The sequence below is a fragment of the Larimichthys crocea genome, chromosome XXI (genome assembly GCF_000972845.2).
Source record: "Larimichthys crocea isolate SSNF chromosome XXI, L_crocea_2.0, whole genome shotgun sequence".
NCBI classification, from domain to species: Eukaryota; Metazoa; Chordata; class Actinopteri; family Sciaenidae; genus Larimichthys; species Larimichthys crocea.
In genome coordinates this window covers 11509079-11534237 of record NC_040031.1, presented here as the reverse complement: position 1 = coordinate 11534237, position 25159 = coordinate 11509079, and the positions used below count along the sequence as shown (strand labels likewise).

The following is a 25159-nucleotide window of genomic DNA, read 5'->3' as shown; positions in this document are numbered from 1 at the left end:
GATCCAAATTGGTGACCTCTTAGCGCAGAGTTCACCTGCCGATGTTGCTTGACCAATTGTTGAGTCCAAAGCATTTTAATTTACCGGTCTTCTACCGGTGATTGTCTCCTGCTGCTCCTGTTTGCCATTAAAAGCTGTCAATTGGAAAAATCACCTGGATGCTTTTATTGTGAAGCAGCTACAGAAAATCAATTGTATTTGCCACCAGACTGCTATTGTTCACTTTAACATGGTGTACACAACGAGATCTGGACATTTGCACTGTGAAGAAGAAGGGAAGGAATACTGAAGGAAACTGAAGCGTTTTGATGAAAAGCTGCAGGTGGTGCTGCATTTCGTAAGAACTCTCACACTGTTTATACATAAAACAAGAAGCATGACTCATGCAGTGTGTGCATCACAAAATCTGTTGCATGGCACAGTGAGGAGGTCCTAACCCTGTGGGGGGGGAAAAGTGCTTTTATTGACATGTTGCCAGAGATTTATGGTCTTTCATTTTGTGTTATGCATTGTAGTTTCCCCTTGACAGAACATATTTGTGGTCATGCATATCACAGCAGCATTATTCTGCATTTTACCTTTATTGTGAGCTTACTTTTTTTGAGTCAAGCGCTGTAATCTTTGCACGGGAAAGGTTGATAAGCACTGCTCTGACAAAAGTTTACAGAAAAGCAGCGCAGACTCAACAAAAGCACTGCAAGATATGTCTGATCTAGCAAAAGATCACAGTGGAATACATCGGCCTCGCGCTGCTGGTTCCGTCTGAGTCATGATGCCTCGGGCGGCATGATAATGTGACCTCAAGTGGCGTGATATGTGACACTGAGCTATTCCCACTATTATAAACCACAATCTGTGAAGAGGAGTGGCATTCAGCCACCATTGCCCAACTTGGGTGGCTTCCCCTCCCTACTCATGGCATGTGCTCACCCGGGGAAAAAAAAAATTGCACAACATCAAATTAACCAAGTCTTCTTCTTTCCAAGTGACGAACGCTCAGCCATACATGTGGAAGTTTCATTTTCCTCTTACTCTTTTCCTCACATTTACCCACAAACCCTTTTTTTTTCTCTGTTTACTGAACCCAAAATAGACTCAGCTGGAGGGAGAGGAGTGTAACTCATGGCACTCGCGCTGTACGTTTTCAGCATGTCCCGTAGTAACCGTGACGGCAGCGGAACGCGGCGTCTTTTTTAACGCGTTTCGCTCGCTGACAGTGGGCACAGTGTGCCAGTGTAGGTGGTTAAAAATAGAAAGTTAACTCAGCAGAGCGTTTGCAAAGATTTAACTACCTGCAGACATTTCCTGAACAGGGCCACATTTCCTCCCCTCTTCTAGATCAACACTGATCTAAATGGGGACTGTGATGTGTCGTGACTGCTTCCTTTAAGGTGAAGGGGGGGATAGTGACAGAGGAGATTGTGCAAGATGGAGAAGCGAGGGGGGGGGGGGACCAGAGAGAAAGAGAGAAGGGCAGGGGGTTGTGTTTGATGAAAGCCTGGCTCTCTGTTTACTACAAGCTAAAAATACTACCCAGCCTGATCTGCAGCAGGCATGAGGAGGAGGAGGAGGAAGGGTGATGGGGGGTACATATGTACGTCTGTCGCCCCCAAACCCAACAGCTGGAGGCTAGAAGGCTGAGAGAGGGTTCCACATCGCCGCGGGGGGAACAACAGGTGGACGAGAAGGCGTGCGGTTCAGTGTTTGTACTGTACATATGTTTGACTGTGTGTGTGTGTGTGTGTCGACTTAAGAGGGCATGTGTGTGTGTACGCAGGATTCCGTGCTCACGCGTTCGCGAGCTTTACACACAACCAGCGCTGCAGTGTAAAACACAGTGTCACACAGAGCATGTGTCTACGGCTCCAAAACCCCCGAGACCCTGAATTGTTTTATTCATGCTCTCTAATCTATTTAAATCCCCGACTGAGGCAGCGCTATGAATCAAAATTAATGACCGTGTTGTTGATGCTGATGTTGAAACTCTGGTATGAGTACTGTATCGGCCATTCACAGCAGCAGCTCGCTCACTAGGCCTCTATTTTTATGCGTGTGTGTGTGTGTGTGTAGTGGGTCTAGCATGTGTGTCTTTCCCCACTACTCGCTTTTACCCTGATGACAAGAGGCAATTGGCCTTCTCAAATGACAGTGACTAGGTACTGTGAGGGCGATTGTACCCAGGCAGCTGTGCATCTCTCTCTCCCTCTCTCTCTCCCTGTCTCTTCCAGTCCTCCTCCATATAGCTAAAATGAAAGTAGTTACTGATTCCGTGATTAAATACCTTCCTGTTTGTGCGGGGACGATCAGATAATGGTTGCTACGGTGGGGAATGCGAGCGCCACAAACAAGGTAAAAACCAGCGGCCGACAAACTCTCCTGGTTCATTATTTGCATACCTGAGATGCTGAAAAGACACGGGATGGCTGCTCTCAAGCAAGATGTTACCTTGGATGGCAACGGGAGTGCGATAGTCAAGTGTGTCACCACATAGGCCGCATTTTTTCCCACATTTGGGGGAATGTGTCAGAGACTCCTTGAAGTTACCGTCGCTGGGCAAGAAATAGTCAGGCACATAATCCCCTTGTAAACAGAAATTGTGTTTTTAAGGTTTTGTGCATATAAATAAATATATGTAACATGTTCATTAGGGAGATTTGGAGGTGCTGGTAGACAAGCTGACTTGTCGTGTTTCCAGTCTTTGCACTTAGCTGACAGGCTGCTTCATATTTAATAGACATTTGTACTTTACTTGATAATAATAAATTTAATTTATAATGCACTTTACATTTGAATCAAATCTCAAAGTGCTACAATACACACACAAAGTATATGCACACAAAACAACAAGTACAATAAATCACAACAAAAGAAATCATGGTAAAAACAATAAGATGAGGAAAAAAGGAAAGTTTTAAGTCCTTTTTTAAAACTTTTAAGGGTCTGTGATGATCTGAGATGGTCAGGGAGGTCAGGTTCCAGAGGCGGGATGCAGCGGCACAGAAGGCTCTGTCGCCCATGGTGCTGAGCTTGGTCCTCGGGCAAAAGAGATTGTGAGAGTTTTTGGAGCGGAGGGATCGTGTGGGGGGTTGTGGGATGAGCAGTTCTTTGAGGTAGGTGGGTGCGTTGCCATAGATGCACTGATGGGTGAGAAGAGAGATGTTGTACTTAACTCCAGCGGAGATGGGAAGCCAGTGCAGTGAGTGAAGGATGGGGTGAGCACTTTTACCCCCTACATGTGTTATACAAACATCAGTACTTTCTACTCCCTTACAATTTCAAAACAGGCTTGTTTTATTAGCTTTAATTAATTTGAGGTGAATATAGATTCTGACGTTTTATTTCACACCTTGCCAACGTGGGTGCATGATGATGAAAGATGAAAACAGACCAGAGAAAGAAACTTGACTGAAAGTTTCAGCTTGTAGAAATGTCCTTCAAAGAAACCAACCGAGCACTTTTATTTCATTAAAGAAGCTCATTGAGTACTTTTTTTTAGAATAACGAGTATCTGTGTTTCTACTTGAGTACAGAAAATGTTACTTTTGCCACCTTTGACAAGTGTAATTCACAAAATATAAAACTATGTGTTTTAGGTTCAACTATTTGTACCATCTAACAACGTTTGTTCAAAGAAACACAGTCTTTTCTTCTCGGTCATAATGAATCATCCTCTTTACGTGTGTTCTTCTGTCGCGATAACCAGACAGTCGTAAATCTCCCTGCTTGAAAATCTTCTAGGGGTTTCTAAGCACAAGGTAGCTGCTTGAACAGCAGAGCGTACAGACACTGACTGAACTTTTTTTGTGTGTTACAATGAAATCTAGGAGATTCTGTCTCTATTAGGAGAAGTGTTTTGAATGATTGCTCAATGTATACAGTGAAAAAAAAAAAAGGAACCGCTACTTGTGAATAAATCGTGACTTTTCATGGACCTGAATAAGGAGTTTAAGGAGTAAAAAAAAAAGAGGGTGCAGCTAACTGTTCATCATCATCATAGTGAAAATCAACTTCCTAAATTTAATCCTCGACACACCCACACGCTCATATACAGTGGCAGCTTTAAGGCAGAGGTAATGAACAGAGGATATTGGGCCACAGTGACTGGCCAAATGAGTGGAATAGTTTCATCTGGCCTTATCAGTTTCATGTCTTGTTTTGTCTGCCGAGCCTGGCGGGCCCAGTGTTGGTCTTCAGGAAAGAATGCAGGGTCATCAAGCAGAGCTGATGGAGTTATTATGAAATTTGGCTTTGGAACAACACCAGACATCCCTGTCCACTGTAAATGGGAAATAGTCGGTCCAGCTCTCATTCCAGCATCATTTGGTAATGCCACAAGGAAGCGGTTTCATTCAGATTTTCTAACATTCCGCTCTTTATAATGAGCACGCCCTCTGAGAGCTCCCTAGACCCGGTGACCTCGCCGCAGTTTCCCTGCAACGCTCTGACCAATCGCAATCCTCCAAACACTGTCACCGGCCAACCGGGCGTCTCCGGGCCCTGCGTAATCATCCTCCCCTGCTTTCCCTCCAACATTTGCAGACGGCATCAAAACATCACTCCTCAATAAAAACCAAACAAACGTCTCTACCGAGCGAGACTCCCAGCTTGACACGGGCTTCTCATGTCGACATCTTTGATGAGGAAAAACGGCACCATAACAAAAACAAGAGGCTGAGTGGGACGGAGGGGGGGAGAAAGATGCTATATTTGGAAACAGACGAGTGGGCGACGAGATGTCTCTTCTCTTTTCTTGTTCCGTCGAGTCTCTCGCTGCTTTACACTACGCCTGTCTCCTCCTCTGATTCTCTCTGTCTGTCTGTGCTCAAGAGGGCAGCTGTGGTCATATAGCATAATAAGGCTCTCTATCTGAAATAATGGCTTTAATGCCGGTCAAAAGGGGAAAAGGGGGTTGGTTGGGGTCAGGCTGACTCCTGCGCCCAAGGATCAGCTGGCATGCCGTCGGTGCCGTGGCACCAGGCACAGGGCCACTGTCTGGGCAGGGCAGACAGCTGGCGGGGAGGGGGGTGGTGATGGTGGCGCACGGGGGGGAATCTCTCTGTCTGGGATACACACATCATCTTTAATTCCCTCCTCTGTACCCAGACAACTCTTGTTTACATCGTGTGTGTGTGTGTGTGTGTGTGTGTGTTGCATCGTGTCTCTTTCATGTCTAAGTAGCCTTGCGGTTTACACTTTGGATCATTTTTCGGGGGAAAACTGAGTGAGTAATACCTGGGTGAACGCTCGCAGACACCACCGGCGCTTCATGTTTTGTCTTTTATGACTGCTTCTCAGCACCGAGCGCAACATACCGCCGTGTATGAATCATGTATGATTATGAAGTTATGAAATAATTGATTACAGAAAATGAATCAGCAGCAGCAGCAGCAAACAAGATATTTGAAGACCTCAATTTAAGGTCACAGAACTTGTAAACGAAATTTCGTACTTAATCCATTATGCAAATTATTATTAATTATTAATATTTTAGCCCCCCTCAGAAAAACAGTAAGGAAATGGTATCCATTTCAATAGTGGCCCTGAACCTAGACCAAAGTGCTGGCACGCCCCTTGTCATTTATAATATCAGGCTGACTGGCCTATTGATGACGAGAACAAAGCCACAGTGTGGCCGACCTACAGCAGTGGCCGTAGTAACATGGCACCTCCCCGGTGACTGACGATGCCACGCTGGCTGCCACCACAGCCTGGCACAGGAGGGGGAGGCGACGGGAGGATTGCGTGTATGTGTGTGTGTGTGTGTGTGTGTGTGTGTGTGTGTGTGTGTGTGTGTGTATGTTGCGGGGAGGGGTTGAGGATGGCGATGGGTAGGGAGGGTGTGGGGGTGGGCATTTGGTGGTTGTGGCAGCTGGCAGTGAGAAGACGAGGGGTGTGGAGGGATGTGGAGTGGGGTATGTGGGGGGGGTCCTCATTTATAAAGACTCCCCTGTGTGTGAACCCCCCCCCCATGCGAGGCCACACCCTGGATGCAAAAACTCAAACTGGCTCGACGAGGTGCACGTACACATGCTCATAAACGCGCACATATGCCGCACTGCGAACACACATATGCAAAAAAAAGCAGGATTTACCTTTAAACACAACAAACCTGCTGTGGCGCTGCTGGTGTCAGTGCCCTTTCATATTCGTAGAGGTGTGTGTCTGTATTTGTGTGTTTTGTTTTTGTCCTTTCAGGGGAGTCAAAGCCACGCTGTTCCACGGTTTTGTCCTGTTGCGTCACCGCCGCCCGGCTCACGATGCGGAGCTCAGCGTCACGTCAGCGAGCTGTTTATTAGCTCTAAGGAGACGGGAATGTAATCAAACTGGCCCCTGATTGAGTCATGTGACGGCCGTTCATCTTCCCACATTAGAGGCCACGAAAAAGAAATATTAGTGTTTGGCTTCTTTTGGACGTGTTGAAATAATTCCTAGAAGAGACGAGGCCCATAAACTAAATGCTAAAAAACTCTGCGTGTGTGTGTGTGTACAAGCATGCGTTTTTCTTGTTTTGGGTGCACGTCTGTATTGTATTTATGGCTGTGTGTGTGTGTGAGTGTTGAAACATGAAGAATTCTCAAGTGTCAAGATATTTTTCTGTCGTTTACTGTTTATGTTCCTTTTTATTTATTTTTTTTGAAAGCATTGAAATGTGTTTGCAGCCGTCCGTGTTCTGTCCTGTCCTCACGAGGGCCACCACACTGGGGACCAGTTAGGAGCAGATCGTGTCCAGCTGTCTCTGAGGACAAATGGTTCATCAGGCAACTGCTAATTCCCTCCGCCCTCTCCTCTCACCCCTCCACCCTAGTCTCCCTCCCTTCTTTCCTCGAACCCCCACCACCACCCTCCACCCCCCCAGTGTGTTTACTTGACTTTACACGCTAAAAACCATTTCGAGGGCTTTTATCAATTCGGTCACAGGCCCAGAATAGCCGCGTGTGGCGACAGCTTCCTGGAAATCTGGTTGGTGGAGTCTGAAGTGTTTATGGACGGATGACGTTTTGTTTTACGGGTTTCACATGGAGCCTAATGGACGTTTAAGTTGTGTTTTGATATTTTCTCAAACCTAGGCCTCACTTCGGCCTCTTGTTTTTTTTTGTTTTTTTTTAAAGGTGTAGGTTAACATTTGGCAAATTCTAGGAGAACTGAATTCACAGTCATACATCCACATTAATTATTACTGTTTGATATAAAATTCCTCAACACATACAAACAGAAAAGTTCTTTCTCTGTTCCAGTGTTTATGAGTTAAAGTTTGGTATTCATGTTACATATTTTGACTTATGTTTTTAATGTAATTACCAACATATTCTCTCAGGAACATGTCATGACACTTAGAAATAATTTCCCCCCCTTATACAAGGCGGAGTGAAACCTAAAGCATTCCCCTTATTCTCCTCTGAGCTGACAGCAGCTTCATCTCCTGGCAGTCTTCTCATAATTCATCTCTTTTGGCTTGTTTATGCTGCACATTTATTTTGTTTGCGGTAACATTTCCCTCGACCCTCACAATCTCTCAACGTGAAAAACGCTAATACGCCTTCCGACGCGACATCAAAGCCTCTCCCTCGGCCCGACGCTCTCTCTCTGCCTGTTTCGATTTATAGGCCCTCTCTTTTTTTTTCTTCTTCTTCTTCTTCTTTTTTAAACGTTCTCACAACATGAAAGTCCATCAGTGTTTCCCACACGTACGTATGTGTGCACATACACTCCCATGCATGTATCCACACACACACACATCCCCACAGTCATGTCCAAACAGAATGATCAGTAAATCAAATAAAACACCCACAGTGTTTCAGGGGGAAGGAGTGTGCGCCGAACAACGGAGAGATAAAACGTCCAAAAAAAAAGGAGAAGGAGAAAAGGAGGAGGAGGAGGAGTGGAGGAGGGGACACGGGGGATTGTACGTCCTCGTGAAAGTAGCCGTCAGAAACAAAAGCAGCTTTGAGTGCGCACCCACTCAGAAGAGAGATTAGCCGGTACACACCCCCCCTCCTCCTCCTCCTCTACACACCACCACCACCACCTCCACCACCATCACCACCACCACCACCCCCTGCAGAAAAGAGCTTTGGCTGCAGTTTAGCGGCACGTGGCGCAGCCCTTGATACTTATCATGTGCGTCAGGTGCTCTCGCTCGGTTTCCTGTTCTTTAAAACATAACCACCATTTCCCTCTTTCACTCTCTCCCTCGTCTCCGTCACTCCAGCCCAGAACTAATCCATCCTCACCGCTGCCATCCAGCCTTACCCTCCAATTCTCTCTTTTTCTCCCTCTCTCTCCCTCTCTCTCTCTCTCTGTCCATCTCTTTCTCCTGCTTTTACAAATACAAAGAACATATTGTATCTGCCAGCGTTAAAGTGAATCCATTCTCCTTGGCAGCGGCCCGGCCCGTGGTGAATCTGAGCCGGGCTCAGCTCTGTTTTCCAGCTGGCACCGAGGCTGCTGGTAGAAGCTGGGGTTGGTTGCTCGTTGGGTTGGTGAATTTGAGTCCAGCTGACACGTTGGTTTAAGATTCATTCACGCAGTCTGTCGCTCTCGCTCTCTCTCTTTCTCGTTCTGACTCAACTTGCAAAGCATGACCCCGGTTCACCTCGTACGAAACACTCTCTGAGGATGCCGGTTTAATGGCTTTTACGTGCACAACACATTCAGGGACTTCTGTAATGAGCTTCTGAGAGGTGTATCGAGAAAGAAACACTCTGGGATATTAGTAAATTCTCAGCGGAAGTCTAACGAACGGGTCACAAGACTGACATGTTCACACATCCATTGCATTAGCTGGTGGTTTTCAGCTGCTCTCCTCCATCTGCTTGGAAACCAAAATGTTGAGCCCTTTAGAAACCAGAGAGGAAGAACACTGTAAGGTCATGGTAGCGCTCTTATTTAGTTGTGGAAATTCTTGGAAAAGTCACGGAATTTTGCATCAGGGCCACAGCGGGAAGCCTGAACTCACACACACACACACACAAGCTCTGAAATACACAAACTCACGACTAATAATTCCTAACGATAACAACCGACACCCTTTCGCGTTCGAGGCAGCCTCGCGTTCAAACACACGCGGCACAACCCCCACGAAAACCGAACCAAAAGTAGCCCGCTCTTTTTTCCTGAAAGCCGATATAAACACACAGTGACACAAACACATCAATAATGAGATGCTATCGCATTTCATAATCATGGTTTGGGCCCAAGAAACTGAATACAACCTCCTCCCCTCTCCCCGCAAATATGAAAGAGCCCAGAAGATGAGTCAACACACTCACAAGGCAGCGAAAACAAACTGTTAATAAAGGCCACCAGAGGCTTTTTGAAGTTGGCCTGACTTCGCTCCCCCCCCCCGTCCCCCTTTCCTCTCCTCCATCTTTCATCCTTCCTTCTATCCATCCGTCCTCCCGTGGCCTCTTTTTGCCACCAGCCCATGCTTGTCATTAAACAATCATATGTCTTCTCTTCTGTTTGCGTTCCTGTTTTATGTTGTATACACAGCATGTGTGGTTTTATATACGTATATGTGCGTTTCGTTTTGGAGAACTTTGGTCAGCTTGTGCTCCTTTTTTTCTTTTTCGGCTAAAGCTCTGAAGCTGAAGACGATAACAAAGACGGCTTCCTTAGAACAATGTGACATTTTTAGTTACATTAAGTACGTTTCAGATGTCGGTTAATGTTCCTGTGAAATGATAAGAGCGCAGTCGCCAAAAACGGGGCACAGATGTTGGTCATTATCCAGATCCTTTGTTTTGAAAAGCCCCGTCCAAAAAAATCTGACAAAACTTAGAAACGGGAGAACCTGTGGCAAGTGAAATTGTAAATAATCATAAATGACATGCAGCAAAGTCTGGCAGATTTTTTTTCGCAGGAGGATAGGAAAGTCATCTTAAATCAGGCAGTCACTGAGACAAGACCTTAATTTGTAAAATATACACTGAGCATCAGCCGAGTCCAGCAGCTAAGTGGCAATGACATGACTCACTGACGAGACGCGTAAACAAGCTTCATTGAATGAAGCACGGTTACGCAACTGCATCCTTTACCTTACATCTCTTTATGACAATTTAAGAGAGAGTTAATGCCGTTTCCAGAAGAGCTGCCACGTTTTTCTCAATTTGAGAGCCGAGCGAAGACAAGTGGAGTGGATGATTCGTCCAGTCAAGCTGGAGGAACGGTGAACGCGAAGACGCAGTCAGCGAAGGACAGAGTCTGCCTGAAATGATGCCAGCGCTTAACGAACTCCTATCCAGCTGTAACGTAAACACCGATTAAAATCGTGGCAAACGTCTGCGAGCAACTTTTCCATAGAGAGCAAACGGCGGTGTGCTGTGACATACAATTAAATGCTCATACGCTGTGAAGTTCTCGTAATGATGATGCTGAATTACAGCGTATCGGTTTTATTCTTTTGACAGCATCAGCACATCAGACTTCCCTGGTGTGTGTGTGTGTGTGTGTGTGTGTCTGTGTGTGTCTGTGTGTGTGTGTGTGTCCTCTTCTGGAGACAAAAGCCACTAGTGTCCATATTTTTTTTTTCCCGCTTTCAAATTTATTTTCCTTTTCTTCTCTGTCTTTCTTTTTTTTTTATTTCCCTCTTCCTTTACTCTCTCTTTTTCTGGCCTCTCCCTCCCTCCCCTCCCTCCCCTCGCTCTCCTCATCCCTGATTTCCATTCTCCATTCATGCGGCCCTGTCACAGCGATGATAATGATGACCTCTGTGTGATGCTAGCTTGTTATTGGCCCACCAGCGAGGCCAGTGTGTGTGCACCCTCTGTTGCTTTTTCTGCATTGACCATTGTGTTGCGAGCAAAAACGTTGGACCTCGTGTGTGTGTGTGTGTGTGTGTGTGTGTGTGTGTAGGTGAAACACAAAGAGCGGGCAGCCTGTCTGGGTGAGCTGCACAGGGGATCTATGGAGAGGCAGAGAAAATCACCTGAACTGACCCTGTTTCTATTATACTGTAGGTTTTATGGGCAGTGGTGGAAAATAACTGGAAACGACCACTCTTTGTCTCTTTGTTTCACCGGCTATCTACACATAAATGCCTTATTTGTGTGCAAACTATTTAAACACAAGAGAACATTTTGATTTAGCTGAATTGACTTTTTTTTTTTTTGCGGCTTGCTGTTGCCAGATGATAACGCAACATTAACCGTAACCTGTAAGTCGTTCATTGAAGCAGCTGACCAACAGGAAATGAGAGCATTCAACATCTGAGTTTGAATGGATTGTCAGGGTGAAAACTTTAAACACATTTTATCACCTTTGAAGGTTTACATGGTGTAACTGTAGCGTTCATTTACAGATGTGTCTCTGACTGTTGAAGTCTCGTATCCAGTCTCCTTTAGTCTTGATGTATGAGTGTATGTGGTGTATTGTGATGAGAGTGAACCAAAACAACAGTTCCAAACAGTGGACCCTGTTGAAGATGACCTTCGGCGCTTGTAGGAGACAAAAAAAATCCATCCGTCTTCTGTAACCTCACACCTTTATCAGGGGTCATGGGAGGCTGGAGCCTATTCCAGCTGACACTGGGCTGGAGGCAGGGTACACCGGTTCATCACAGGGCTGACAAATAGAGACAAACAGCCGTTCACGCTCACATTCAGGCACCTACGAGTCACCAATTAACCAAGGCCCCAGCCAGGCTTCAAACCATCTTGCTTCTTGCCGCTGCACCACAGCGCCACCCTGACAAAAACATAACTATTCTTATTTTCTGGTCATTAAGCATATTATATTGCATTTCTGCCATGTTCTGTAAATGAGCTCCGGTTTCATTGATTTCATTGATGCCACGATGTGCTTTTGGTAAAAGTGACGAGGTGTGACTTAAATATCTTGCACGTTTTTCACATTTGCTGTTTGTTGACTCTAGAAGTTAACTGAACATAGAAAATATCTTCTCTTACTGTTACCGTGTGGATTATTTTTACCACTAGCGATGTTATAGAACAAACTTTTGCACTGTACCATTCATTTACACTTAAATAACACAGTAATGCTCCAAAATGCATGGAAGAAGAAGGCAGTTAGACACTAGACTTGGATGTAATCAATGCAGGATGATATATGGAGGGAGGAAATGGATTCAGACTACTTTAGGGTACCGTTTAAGGCCTGGTGTATTCAGAGTGAGCTGCTATATTCACTGTTGCTCAAGAACAGGGGTCTCCAAACTACGGCCCCAGGGCCACATCCGGCCCGCCTAAACAATTGGAGTGGCCCACTTAACGATCCCAAACAATCCCTCTAAACATGGCCTATTTTTCAAAATTGCATTTTCCTATTATAAAATATCCACCCTTAATGATTAAGCTTGGCATTCTAATTAAAATCTACCTTATTTACGAACTATTTACAGTACTAGCTCATTTTCATCCCCTCACACAATGGTATATTCCGACGTGACTTTGCTCGTGATCAACTTCTGCGCAGTCTGCCCGGGGGATTCAACTCGGCGGGTCAGGGACGGCCGCACGGTGCGGGAGGATCCCCTCGTGGGACCTCTCCCCGGCGCTGGCTGGCTTCCGCCGGGCACATTTCTTCCGGTGGTGCACCGTGACCGGCTCTTAACTGCAATTTTTAAAAAACCTCATGCAACATCAGGCATTTTAGGCCGCAACTATTTCAAAAAAGGCCCGCGAAATCCTGGTGGGACTGATATCATTTCAGTTATAGACTCCCATCACAGAAAGGCAAGTTGATGTGGCCCGCACCGAAAAAAGTTTGGGGACCCCTGCTCAAGAAATACTTTGGTTGCACTATTCTGTTGTCTGAAGATAATTTAACAGAAAGGAAACAGACTTCAAGAAGGGAAAAAAATAGACTGTTTTAACTATAACCGCAATTTAAAACCTTGCTTAGTCATTCAAAAGGCCCCGGTGGGATATTAAAGAATTATTTTTTTTCAATTGGAATGAACATCATGTGACTCAGGCTAGTGCCATGCAAGTACAACACAGTCACAACAAAGGCGAGAGAAAAAGAATGACGCTGTAAAATTGTGTCACACGGGTTGTTGCGGCGCGAGGCCTTTTGAGGTCACGACGGTGGGAAAAACACATTACACATTCATTACAGCATGCGAGGACGGCGACCTGTGCAACTGTTTTCCCCTCTCATCTTATCACTCTCTCTGTCCCGGGCTCTGTCTCTCCATTGTCTGGTGCGATTGAGAGCATTTCAATAACAGGAATCTTGTTTTGTCGAATAGCATGTCAGACACAGATGCCAGGACATTCCTGGAGCTGGTAGTCTTTCCTTCTGGCAGCCCTGCACCTCTTTCTCCTCTACTCTACTCTTGTATTTCCTCTATTTCCACTCCTCTTCCCTCCTTTTCATTCCTTAGTGCCTCTCAAGGTGACTGTGGGGGGAGAGAGAGAGAGCGAGGAAGAATGGGAGGTATATGTGTCTCTATGAGTTGCTGTGTTTTTGTTTGCCTACGTGCTCGGGGTCCTGTGCGTTCTCAGTAATTTAGCCAGAACTACTGGCCCTTATTTTCCCCCCACTGACTGCCACACCACTCCGCAACACCTAAATACCATTTATTACATGTCAAGGCTACCACGCACTCCGTCAGCTCTGCTTCATCCAGTATCTCATATCCTTCTTGCATGTCATGTCTCCATTTGTCAGTAATCATGGGATGGTAGAATTTGGCACAGATGACAGAAAGCAGCAATAAGCAGCTCCAAGATTTTCTCTCAGGCTGCACGGCTCTCCAACAGATGGCAGTGTGAATCGCTCTATCGGCACAGGCCTGTGTGTGAATTAAAGATTGCTGCACTGCAAGAGTCAAATATTCTTCTCTTCTCTTCTCTTCTCTTCTCTTCTCTTCTCTTCTCTTCTCTTCTCTCAGTGATATGTTGTTGACCTCTTGAACTCTGATATCCCTCATACATTTTCACTTACGTATGTAGAAATGACAGTGTATATTCAGATATACAAATTATGTATCTATTACAGCTATTTGTTGCCTACTGTACACTACATTAAGTATCCCAACCCAAGGCACTAAGGCAATGAAGGAGGTATATTGTCATTAGATCATCATTACTCATGCAAGTGACAGTAGGATTTTACTGATGTAATTGGAGTGTAGCTATTAATATTGATATTATTGACTGATATTATCTTTTTCATAGATTAATCTGCTGATTAAACCTCAAAATTGTTTCAAAAATAAATGAATTTGATGAAAACGGTTCAAAGGAAAAGCAGCAAACTGTCACGTCCGTTAAGCTGGAACCATGAAATGCTTTTCAATACTTAAATAATTCAAAATAGTTGTTAATTAATTTGTTAGTCTATTAATTGATTGCATTTTCATTTTCAATGAAGTTCAATGAATGTCACTCTAGGCCGACTTTCAGTGTGTTATAGTGTACGATATTTGAAATGTGATGGAGTAACATGTAAAGAAAATACTCAAGTAAAGTTAAAAATCGGAGTAAATGTACTGAGTTACAATCCACTGCTGACTGTTATCTTGTGCATCCATCTCACAGCATTCACCCTGACGTACGTCTCTAGAAACTATTCCATCTTCTTCGTTTGAACAATGCTTTGGCCGCACAACTTTTCGTAGCGAGTTTATGGAACAAGCCCGTGTCAGATCTGGACGTGTGATGTAATGTATGTCTGACACGTGTGGTTGTCTGTTCTTGTTTTCAGACTCGCTGCTTTTTTATTGCCTTTTGTGCTTCAGCTTCAGTGTCTGGGAAAAAAATCGAATAAATCACCCTGTGGGGGTAATAAAGTTGATCTTATTTCATGTTGTCATGAATTTGGTTAGAGTCCACATACATAATGTAACCAAACTGAGCCGTCCCGAGCACCAACACCAACTATTTAAATTATACATTTACTTTGCAGGACAAACTGTCACGTCTCCATGAATGTTTTCACACTTGTTTGCTCACATCAGCTTTTTGTTACTTTTCCATTATTACACTTCTGCCTAAACTCGCCCCTGCAGCTCTTTGACCACAGTTAATGTGGTCCCTGTCTGCTCCTTGTTTGTTTATTGCTTGCTAGGTGACAGGCGTGCCAGCACAAACAAGAGTGTGCGTTTATGCCGTATGCACATTTGTTTGTCTGCTTGTGTACTTGTGTGTCATCAGATAACAGACAAAGCGTCCCAGGGGAAGGCAGGAAGGTGGTTCAGGAAGGGTGTTCCTGTGTGAACGGGAGCTCTCTGTCCTCCCCACCGTTGTCTTGGTTGTCTCTGCAATGACTGGAAGCACATGAAATAACGGTCAAAATACAAATACACTGTAGGTAGTGTGTGTCTGTGGTGCTTGCTAAAGCTTTTCAGCTGTTCAGTATCTCTCTTGGTTCCCACAGGCCAACCCTTCATTTCATATTTTAATTTTTAAAATATTTATTCATTTCCAGCCTCAAAAATCTGAGGATTTTCTACTTTTCTTTGTTTTATAATATTGTAAATTTAAAATCTTTGGGCTTTGGGATATTGAAGAGGTCACTTATTACAAAACATTACATTTTTTTACTATTTTCTACTATTTTTGGACACTTTATAGATAATCCATTAATAAAAATAGGAATTTATTCATCAACAATGGATGAAATCATCATTCGTAGTCTTAGTATAGTATGCTGAGTGAGACTTTTCTATCTTCAGTGAACAAAAAAAGTTATATTTTTGTGCTCACATTTAGTATTTGTGTGCATAGTAAGTAATTCAAAGGCCTAAAGACATAATATGCTTACCTGGGGTTATGACTGGTTCATATTTTATTCAGTTATTTCAGTATACCTCTGTGTACATCATGAATTGACAGAGGAGAAACACCCTTGGACATTTGGACACGTCTCTCTGTCTCCGCCTCTGTCTCTGAGCTGAGTCAGAGTTGAGACAAACTCCTGCTGCTGAAGTGTCAGCCCCGCCTGTGACTGTCCCATGTGTTGTCTGTGGTCAGAGGGAGCGTCGGTGACAGCTGAAGCATCACCTGTCACTGGATCACATGCGTTTCTATATGACACAGCGGCGGTGACGCCCGACTCCAGCATTTACACACTACACAAAATAACAGTAAATGCAAATTTAGAGCTTCTAAAGGCATCTACAAAAGGAAAATAGCACTTAAACTCCTTTCATACGTAATTTTCAGCTGTAGAAGTAGCTGCGAGCATTGCTTTGACATCTGTCATAGGCGCCACAACATTACGTAGTGCGACGAAAGGAAAAGTCAGATAGACTATGACAAGATACAGTATATCACATCAAACAAGGAAGAAGGTCGGCAAAGAGGAACAGTGGTGGATATTTGCATAACTGCTCGTACACACTGCACACATTGAGCTGACCTTTGAGTTAGGTCAACACAGCTGATAGCTTCACCAAATTACTGTTGGACAGCCATCGAATGAGAGAAAAATAGACGTCACTTGTAATGACATAACAAAGAGGACGTACTCTCACGATCACACATTTACACATATTGCACTTGCACAATCTCGCCCCCTCTCAACATGTCATGCATGTCTGTCCCTACATCCATCTACAGAAACACACACATACTGTAACACACTCCTGTGTGTCTAATTATGTTTTTCCCTTGTCTCCTGGGCCACTCCTTTTAGACACACAGCAGGAGGAATTCCTGATCCATTTTAAGCTCCAACGAGAATGTTGATAAGTCTGTAGATTACTGCCCAACATGTTTATGATAGCCTATTATTCACTAAGCTTCATCCGGGGCCCAGCGCGTGCTTCGTCTACTTAGTGCAACTATTTAGGTCATGGTACAATCTCTGAAGGAAAGAACTGTGGATGGTGAAATATCAGCAAAAAAGGTCAAACGAATGCAATCACCCTGGAGATATGGATATTTCTGATTGAATAGTTATAGCTGTAATCGACAAAAAACATCATAGTCAAGTCAAAGCAGACTTATGACCTTAAGGTGACTATCTGCGCTGTCTTTAACACGAAAACACGCGTCTAGAAACTCGACTCATCTGAAATCAGAGAAAGAAAAAGCAAATTTATCTGTCAGACATTTGGAGAACGCTCCGTCGTTGCGTATGAATTGCGATCGCTGGCGTGCTGAGATGGGATTTCACTCTTTCTCTGTGACACGCTCTTGATATCTCAGATTTACACTTCACTATTATGGCTCATATTTCAACAACAATTATAGCTGCTAAATGTCTCGCTCTGCCGTAAAAACGTCCGAGCCGTCAGGCACACGCACTAAAAAGATAGGGGGGTTAGAAAAGAGGGGACCATACGGCTCGAGCCTATGAAAATGCCATTGATGTTAACTATCTCATGGTGCTCTTGCCAGAAATACCGCAGTCGGGCCCGGAGTTGTTCGCTATCAGCATCTAGAAAGGGAGACGGGAGTCTGAATCTGTCTGTTCTGCCTGCGTGCGTGAGATGTTATGGCTCTTTGATGTGCTTTGCTGTTTAGGCTTTGATTTACGAAGCGCCATCTTTATCCTTTTCCCTTTGCTTTCTTGAAGCCATTGGAGCCATCAGAGGATATTTTGTGTGTGTGTGTGTGTGTTGTGTAAGTACTTCAGGAGGGGAAATAAATAAGTACAGAGGTAAAATCAAGGCCACGGCTGTGAAGGCGTAGGGGGCGGCTGTGGCTCACAGGCAGAGCGGGTCGTCCACTAATCAGATGATCGGCGGTTCGATCCCCGGCTCCTTTGGTCTGCATGCCGAAGTGTCCTTGGGCAAGATACTGAACCCCAAGTTGCTCCCGATGGCTGTATGAATGCTTAGATCCTTAAACTGATGAGCAGTTGGCACCTTGCACGGTAGCCAATGCCATCAGAGTATGAATGTGTGTGAATGGGGTGAATGAGATATGTAGTGTAGAGTGCTTTGAGTGGTCGGAAGACTAGAAAGGCGCTATATAAGTACAGTCCATTTACGTAGACAAGCTCTTTGAAGTCTGTGCGACTGCTTTTTTGTGGTGCGTCTGACTGTATTTGCATGTCACCAGACAGTCTGTTGTGTGTTTACCCTCCATCACTCAGGTGGAGCCATTCGTCTGTATTCGCACCATAGTTAGGCTGGCTGCTGCGCGCTGTCAGCGATGTCTCCGCCGGGTGACACACCTGTGTTTATAGTTAGGAAAGCATGTAAACAAGAGCGGCCTGTATGGGTGTGTGTGTGTGTGTGTGTGTGTCTGTCCGCCTACTCTGGGATCATATAGCTCAACAGCTTTTGTAATGAGTGGCTTTAGCAGGTAGACAGCGACTGGCAGACTAACATGTCATTATATCCCCGCACTGCTCTGTCATTGGGATGGCATCTATATTAAAGAGACAGACGGACGCGAAACAAAGACACAAACACCGCTGACATTCTTTGTTTGTTTCGCAGTGTTTACCCCGGAGGCATTCAGCTGGCCTAACCTATTTTTGTCATTTGTGTTTAAAAAATCCAGGTCCATCAGATGGATCAGAAAATGGACTCGGTCCTGCGGGTCCTGATGGAGCAGTTTCCGCCCAAACCGCAGCTGACGCCCCAGCCCTCCATCCGCAGGGTGACCATCCAGAAGCGCATGGGCGTCAGCATCGACGAAGGACCCTGATGGTATGACGATGTCATCACCAAAGGAGAATTAAAGAACAGCCACGCCTGCAAAAATAAAAAATTAAAAAGACTAAGTCTTCCAAAACCCTCTCCCTCTCTTCGATTCGCAATCCTAAATTCTCTCATTGACTTTTGACCACTGAGAAGAGAACAACTTTTTAATTGTCCACTTGCTGCTGAGTTGCTCTGGGACTCGAGGGGCCGAGAGTGCCACCGAGAGTGGGATTCATGGTGTAGAAAGAAGGCTGACTGACCTCTTTCCTCTGATGATTGTCGGCCCTGTTTGGGTTTTTTATTTTGAATTTTTTGTTGTCTTGTCTAAATGTAGCTTTCTCTTCTATACTAGCATTGTGGGCCCTCAGTCTTCCCTCCTTTGCAGCACATTCAGTCATTCAAGCAGCGACACGCCGCATGAATTTATTTCACTACATTAGCCTCATAATCACACTACTCAGATAATGTTAATTTATGTGTGGCCTGTCACAGAGCCGCATTCCTCTACTCCAAATATTATTCCAAGGCTAACTAACCCAGTAATGAAGTCGTAATGCAATCAAAGCGCTCGGGTTCCCCAAAGACACAGAGAAAAACTCAAGAGTCCAGCTATGGCAGAGGCATTTCTCAAATCCTTCTGATTATCTTGGCACCATCCACACCCAGTACACAACAGGGTTATTTCCATAGCCACATATCCATCTAGACTAACTGCACTTAGGCTGCGGTGGGTGTTTGTTAGTAGTGATTGAATAACAAACGGAGAAAAGGGCAGATTATCTGTTGACTTTGCCCCGCGTTAGAGACCAGAAGACGTGGAATTATAGAGATGTGTCTAACGTGGTGCTGATTTGCAGACACAGTACAGTGAGGTTAATAAAAATAGCCAAACTGGCAAACTGTTTTTCATACATACATCCATCTCAAGCACTTTTAGCACCACCACCACCACCACCAGGACTCTACTTAATATCCTCTATTACCCTCCTCAGGGGGCTCACACTGCTGTGTGCAATTTGAAATAAATTTGCCCCATTAAAGCTCTGATTATTTTTTCTCTCCAGAGCTAATTAAGTGCTGAATTCCTGGTAAGGGGAGATTACTCACTGTGAGCGACTAATGAAAAGAAACACTGGAAAATGTGCAGAATTTAAACAGTAAGCTTTGAGGGGCAGGCACGCTAATTCTGTGTGAAAGGTTTCCGAAAAAATAGCCACCTACCACCGAGAGCGCACACGTTTTGAAAACGGTAAGACAATGCTCTCACTTTGTTCCCATGCTCATAGTATTTATCTGACAGGACGTCGAGGCATGTAAGGAAGTAGAAAATAGAAAATAACTCTATGGCTATGTAACTACTGTATGAAAGGCTTCCCATAATTATAGCATGCACATTCCTAAAAAGACGGATGCACACACAAAAAGAAGGGGGTGAAAAAGGGAAGGGGAACGAGGAGAGGCTGTCTCTTCTCTCTTAGTATATATTTTCATAATTTTTGCGGTGGTTAAGAAATAGCTTTTTTTTGTTTGTTTGTTTTTTTTTATCTCACGTTAAATAAAGTGGTTGTATTTTCAAAAAGGCACTCTAATTTTGTGACAAGACCTTGATACATATCTGTCCTCCTGTACAGTTTTATAAGAGTTGTAAATAGAAACATTGCCTTATTGTACTGTATTTATTATCATGTGGAAAGATCAACCTGGAACATGTCTGCCTGCTTGTCGGAGTGATGAGAAACACAGAGTGAGGCTCCTGTTGTACAGATGGATGGAAATGATTGTAAATGATATTCACGCACACCCTCTCTGCACTGTAGCTCTGCTGTAAATAATAAAACTCCATTTCATTACGTTCTGGCCTGCTCTCTCGGTTTGGGAGGAATCTGATTACCAGCTCATCTTATTCCATAATTTGCTTTCATTGGAGGGTGAAACTTGTCTTACAGTTTTTTCAGAGTTGGGGGGTGAGGTGCCGCTTGTTCAAATCTTAAGCCGAGCCTGGGTCAAGGTAAGCTATGGGCCGGAGTTTCCATCCAACTAAAATCTCCTCAACTCCTCATTTCGCTAAATTCCTTTCACACTGCAATCACCACGAAAAGGGGGGAAGAGAACGAAAAAATAACACCTACTTTGAACTTCAATATTCCATAACCCATTGAACGAGGCATGCGGAGGAAAAGAGAATACATCTCATATTACCACTCAATTATATTTGCCTTCAAAGGCCAAAAAATACTGGGGATGTCCCAAGATCAGCACAGTCCAGTGCCGACAGACTGAGAGAGAGAGAGAGGAGGGAGGGAGGGAGGGTCGTCCCGGGGGAGGGGTGGACAGGCAGGGGAGAAAGAGAGAGAGAAAAGGAGGAGGAGGAGGAGAGGCAGGAGCATAAGTGAGTCAGGGAAGAGAGCAAAGAGGAGAGCAAAGCCATTTTCAATTAGCCAGAGAGACTACATGGGCCGGAGGGCCGCAGAGCTCCGCTGCCTTTTGTCCTCCTCTGGTTTCTATCACTGCTGGGGGATTTTGGCAGGGGAGAGAGAGAGAGAGAGAGAGAGAGAGAGAGAGAGAGAGGGAAGAAAGAGTGAAAGAGAGACCCCATGGTTACCTCCGTCTGCAGAGGCCACTCTGTGTCACCCCGTGCTCCTCTTTCATCTCAAGACGAGACAGAGGGAAGAGAGGGAGAGAGACTCCCACTTCAAAAGACAGTTTGATCTCAGAAGTACACAGGAGCGCAACCTAAAAGAGGATCTGAGGAAGCAGTTAAAAGGAGAATATAAGGGACGCACTGTCACAGATGCCGGACAGTGAAATCTGGCAATCCCAGAGTCTCTTGCAGAGGAGGAACTCATGCTAGGTCATGAAACGCTACACTCTCTGAGCTTTGTCAATCGTCCACGTTGTCTTTGATCGTGCCACCTGAGCCACGCTCAGAATAGAACAGAAGTTCATTATGTCGCTGGAAAGTAGCACAAAACAAACTTAAATTGTGGCACTTACATGCTGTAGACGTAAATAAAGTGATGAAAACACTCAAAATACCCCCGATATTGTAACCTTCACACTTGAAAGAGCTTGAAGGCCACAGACCTGTAGTTCAGTTGTAGTTCATGGTTTTGTAAAACATGTTTACAGCCTGCCTCTTCACTTGGGTCGCTCTCACTGCTCTCATCGTAGTCTAACTGATCAGCACTGGACAGCACACAGTCAAAAATATGGATGAGGGCAGTCGGTAAGTGGGTTAAGCGGCCGCCCCGTGTGTGGAGGCTATAGTCCTCGCTGCAGCTGGCTCCGGTTCGAATCCCACATTGGACGGCGTGTCACTCCCCCTCTCTCTGCTTCCTGTCTTTCTTAAGCTGTACTATCTAAAAAGGCCAAAAAAAATAATCTTTTACAAATAAAATATGGATGAGCGGTTATGAAAAATGGATCGATGGATAAGAGACCCAGATATTTCCCTCAGGAGTTGGTTGAGACCAAAACAAAGTTACAAGTAGATGACTTATATCCGACTTGTCAGATGGACAAATACATGACTCCTAATGAATTCTACTGTTGCTCTGTGTCTGTCTTCAATGTGTTATTACGCCAGTTTGCTAACTTGTTCACCAATATCGACTTTATAAGGTGATGTGTGTTTGTTACGCTGCCCCCTAGTGGCCAAAAAAACAATAAATGCAGGTTTCAATTCTTATAATTTGATTGATTCAAATTCAAAATCTGATTGGAATTTGAAAAGAAACTGAGATATCACAAAATAAATGTTACGCTTGGCTCAAGTGGAAAAATTGGTATTTCAGAGCCAAATTGAAATGGAAACAGATTTCGCAAATAACTCATGGCGTGCATGGAGCGTGAAAATCTCTGCTCCACTGAAGAGGCAAAAAAATATCAGATCTTAGTGGCGCCATTGAAGAGACCGTGACCTCCAATTAATTCATGAAACAAAATGAAATGCCATATTTCCATCACATTTCTACATATTTTTTTTTTTCACCTTTTGCGGTTTCAGCAGAGCTCTTATAGTCACATCATCTCGGTGAGTCACGAGTCACTGAGCTGGGGGATGGAAACAGTTTCGAATTTGCAGCCTTAAGATTACGAAGCATTAATCATAACCTAACAATTCATCCAAACTGTAAACCTGTAACTGTAAACCTAACATTTTTATATAAATCAAGTCATGAAGAGAAGACACTTCAGAAGAGCTGCGTTAGGCTCAAATATAAATAAAGCCAGGTAGGAGATGGTGGCATGCTGGAGATCCAGGAGACTAAGCTGTCTATGCCTCATAACATGAACACATGATGTTTTTCACATGTCTCATAATTCCTGTTGCTCCCCACGAAAGAAGTCACATGCAAAAAAAAACAACAAAAAAAACAGCCTCAGCTGGGAGGCCGCGGCTGCCGAGCGGGTGGTAGTTGTCAGGCTGTGCGGTCGTGTCCTGGTCCTGCCCACCATGGGGGGTGCTTGCAGGCCACCTGTCTAGAGAGGCCCAGAGGCATGTAGAGGCCGAGCAGTGCTATATGAAAGCAGATATGAGTCAACAGGTGTATGCGTGTGTGTGTGTGTGTGTGTGTGTGTTTGTACTGTGTCAACCAAGATTGTGACAAACAATGTCAGCAGCAGCTGATGCCAGCCTCTCTGTCAGGAGTTGTCCCTAAATAGCTGAGGCCGCCAGTTGCCTGGAGGACAGTTGCTGCAGCTCCCCCACCTACCCCCCCTTTTTACCTCTTTACAACAGAATATTTCACATTCCCATTTTTGGTCTTCAAGCATAAAATAAGACTGTTCCAGTTTATTTCTGATTGGCTTAGTCTGACTCAAAACCATCATAAAACACCCAATAACGCACACACCTGTGATCTCATTAGAGTCGAGTACAAAAAAGAAAAAAGAAGAGAAAAAGGGCAGCTCATACGGGAGCAGAAAGGGAGTTGCTCGGATGAATAATGTTAAAGAATTATGTTTTTGGCTTATGTAAAAAGATTTTACATCATTTTTTTTATGATTGTGGTGTGTAGGCAGTCTGGTATGAAAGCGAGTCTTACCAAGGTTAAGCTGAGCAACGAGAGACATGAGACACAGCTATTCATGTTGCGCCTAACAGCACCTCTTAGATGTCAAAATCACTGTTAAGCCCTCTTATTACTTAAGTATTTACTTGGTTTCCATGGTTTCCTTGTGGGAAATGCAGCACTGGTAAAGTTCCTCATCTTAAATAGCCCCACAGTACTTGGGGCTCTGTTTTCAGGGCCCTCTGAGTCCCCTTATCCCCAACTCAGAAAACTGCTTTTCTATGCAGCCTTTCACAACAGCAACAGATACAGTACGCCCTTTAACCTCTTCTCTGTTTGGTCCGAGCAGGGCGACATCACCCCATGGGATAATAAATCAACCAGAGGCCAGGAGGTTAGATTGACCCCCCATGACCTTTGGCCTTACGAGATTTCCCTTAGCCATATGTCTGTGGCCATGCCCCACCCCTCCCGGGGACCAGAGGAAAGCTCGACAGCCAAGAACAACATCACAAACCGGCACCGTTCAGATCCAAATATCCATCTGAGCTGCTCAGTTTCACATCCTGGGTCCAGCCAGGCCTTTAGAAAACCCCTCCCAGGGCTGCCTTTACTAAGTGTGACTGCTGCTAATGTGTTGTTACGGCTGCTGCAGATTTGAGCAGAGGTCCGAGCGTACTTTGAAGGGAAAGAGGGGGGGGAGTACAAGGTGCGGCAAAAAGGGGGCAAAGGAAAGCTGACTTGGGGGGCTGCTTATGTAGGTCATATTATTGGGGACTTTTCCCCCAGACAGGGAGAGAATTCCTGGCTAGAAACTGGAAGGACTTCAGTGGTGCGCTGGGGTTTGGCCCGCCGAGGCAGAATGTTAGGCATGGTGGACAGCTGCACCACAGAGCTACTGTAAGAGCGAGAGGGGGACTGTTATTTCAAAACAACTCAGACGTGATATACAAGCTTCAAAAAAGTCTGGTGTTGTGTTTCAGGTATTTTTAATTAAGAAAAAGGGAAGTGAAAACAGAAACACAAATATAAGGCCTGAGAAAAGCTTAATATGCTTACATTATTACTGACTTTATTATACACAGCACAAACTCTGAGCAGTCAAGTATGAAGAATGAGGCTTCAGGGATGATGAGGAAACTAACAAAATCTGTTATTTACTGTGTTTTTTTTATTGATCTGCATCTTTATACCCGCCTCGTCTTCGCAACATCTGCACAGCAAGGCAGCTCAAAAAATCCCCAAAACAGCGACACGGTAATCTACAGTGAGTGCAAATTGAAAACAGAGTGAAAAATTGAAATTTTGGGAAGCCAATGGACCACATCCACGGCTGTCCAAAAGCAGAGGTAGATTTCATATGGCGAGGAGTCTGCTTTTCTCATCAAGCCCTGTGTTGGAGAACATGTTCACTCATTCTTATGGCAGGAATCTTTTCAACACCAGAACCTGAGGACCCTGCAGAGCAGAGGCCCCACGAGTCCTCCTGATGAGGGCAGCAGAAGTGGGACGACAAAAAAATTTTAATACAAAATAAATAAAAAAAGTTTGAAGAAGTCTGGGTATATTCAGATGAAAT

At 44.6% G+C, this 25159-nt stretch overlaps 1 protein-coding gene across 1 annotated transcript in view; it reads left to right on the top strand.

The window, feature by feature from the left end:
- kcnq1.2 (potassium voltage-gated channel, KQT-like subfamily, member 1.2) overlaps positions 1 to 20398 on the top strand; it is a 161189-nt gene extending 140791 nt beyond the window's left edge. The window contains exon 19 of the mRNA XM_019265789.2: positions 18423 to 20398. Within this exon, the coding sequence (XP_019121334.2) occupies positions 18423 to 18569 (147 nt within the window). The 3' untranslated portion in view covers positions 18570 to 20398. The remainder of the gene's footprint in view (positions 1 to 18422) is intronic.
- Positions 20399 to 25159: the final 4761 nt, after the last annotated feature.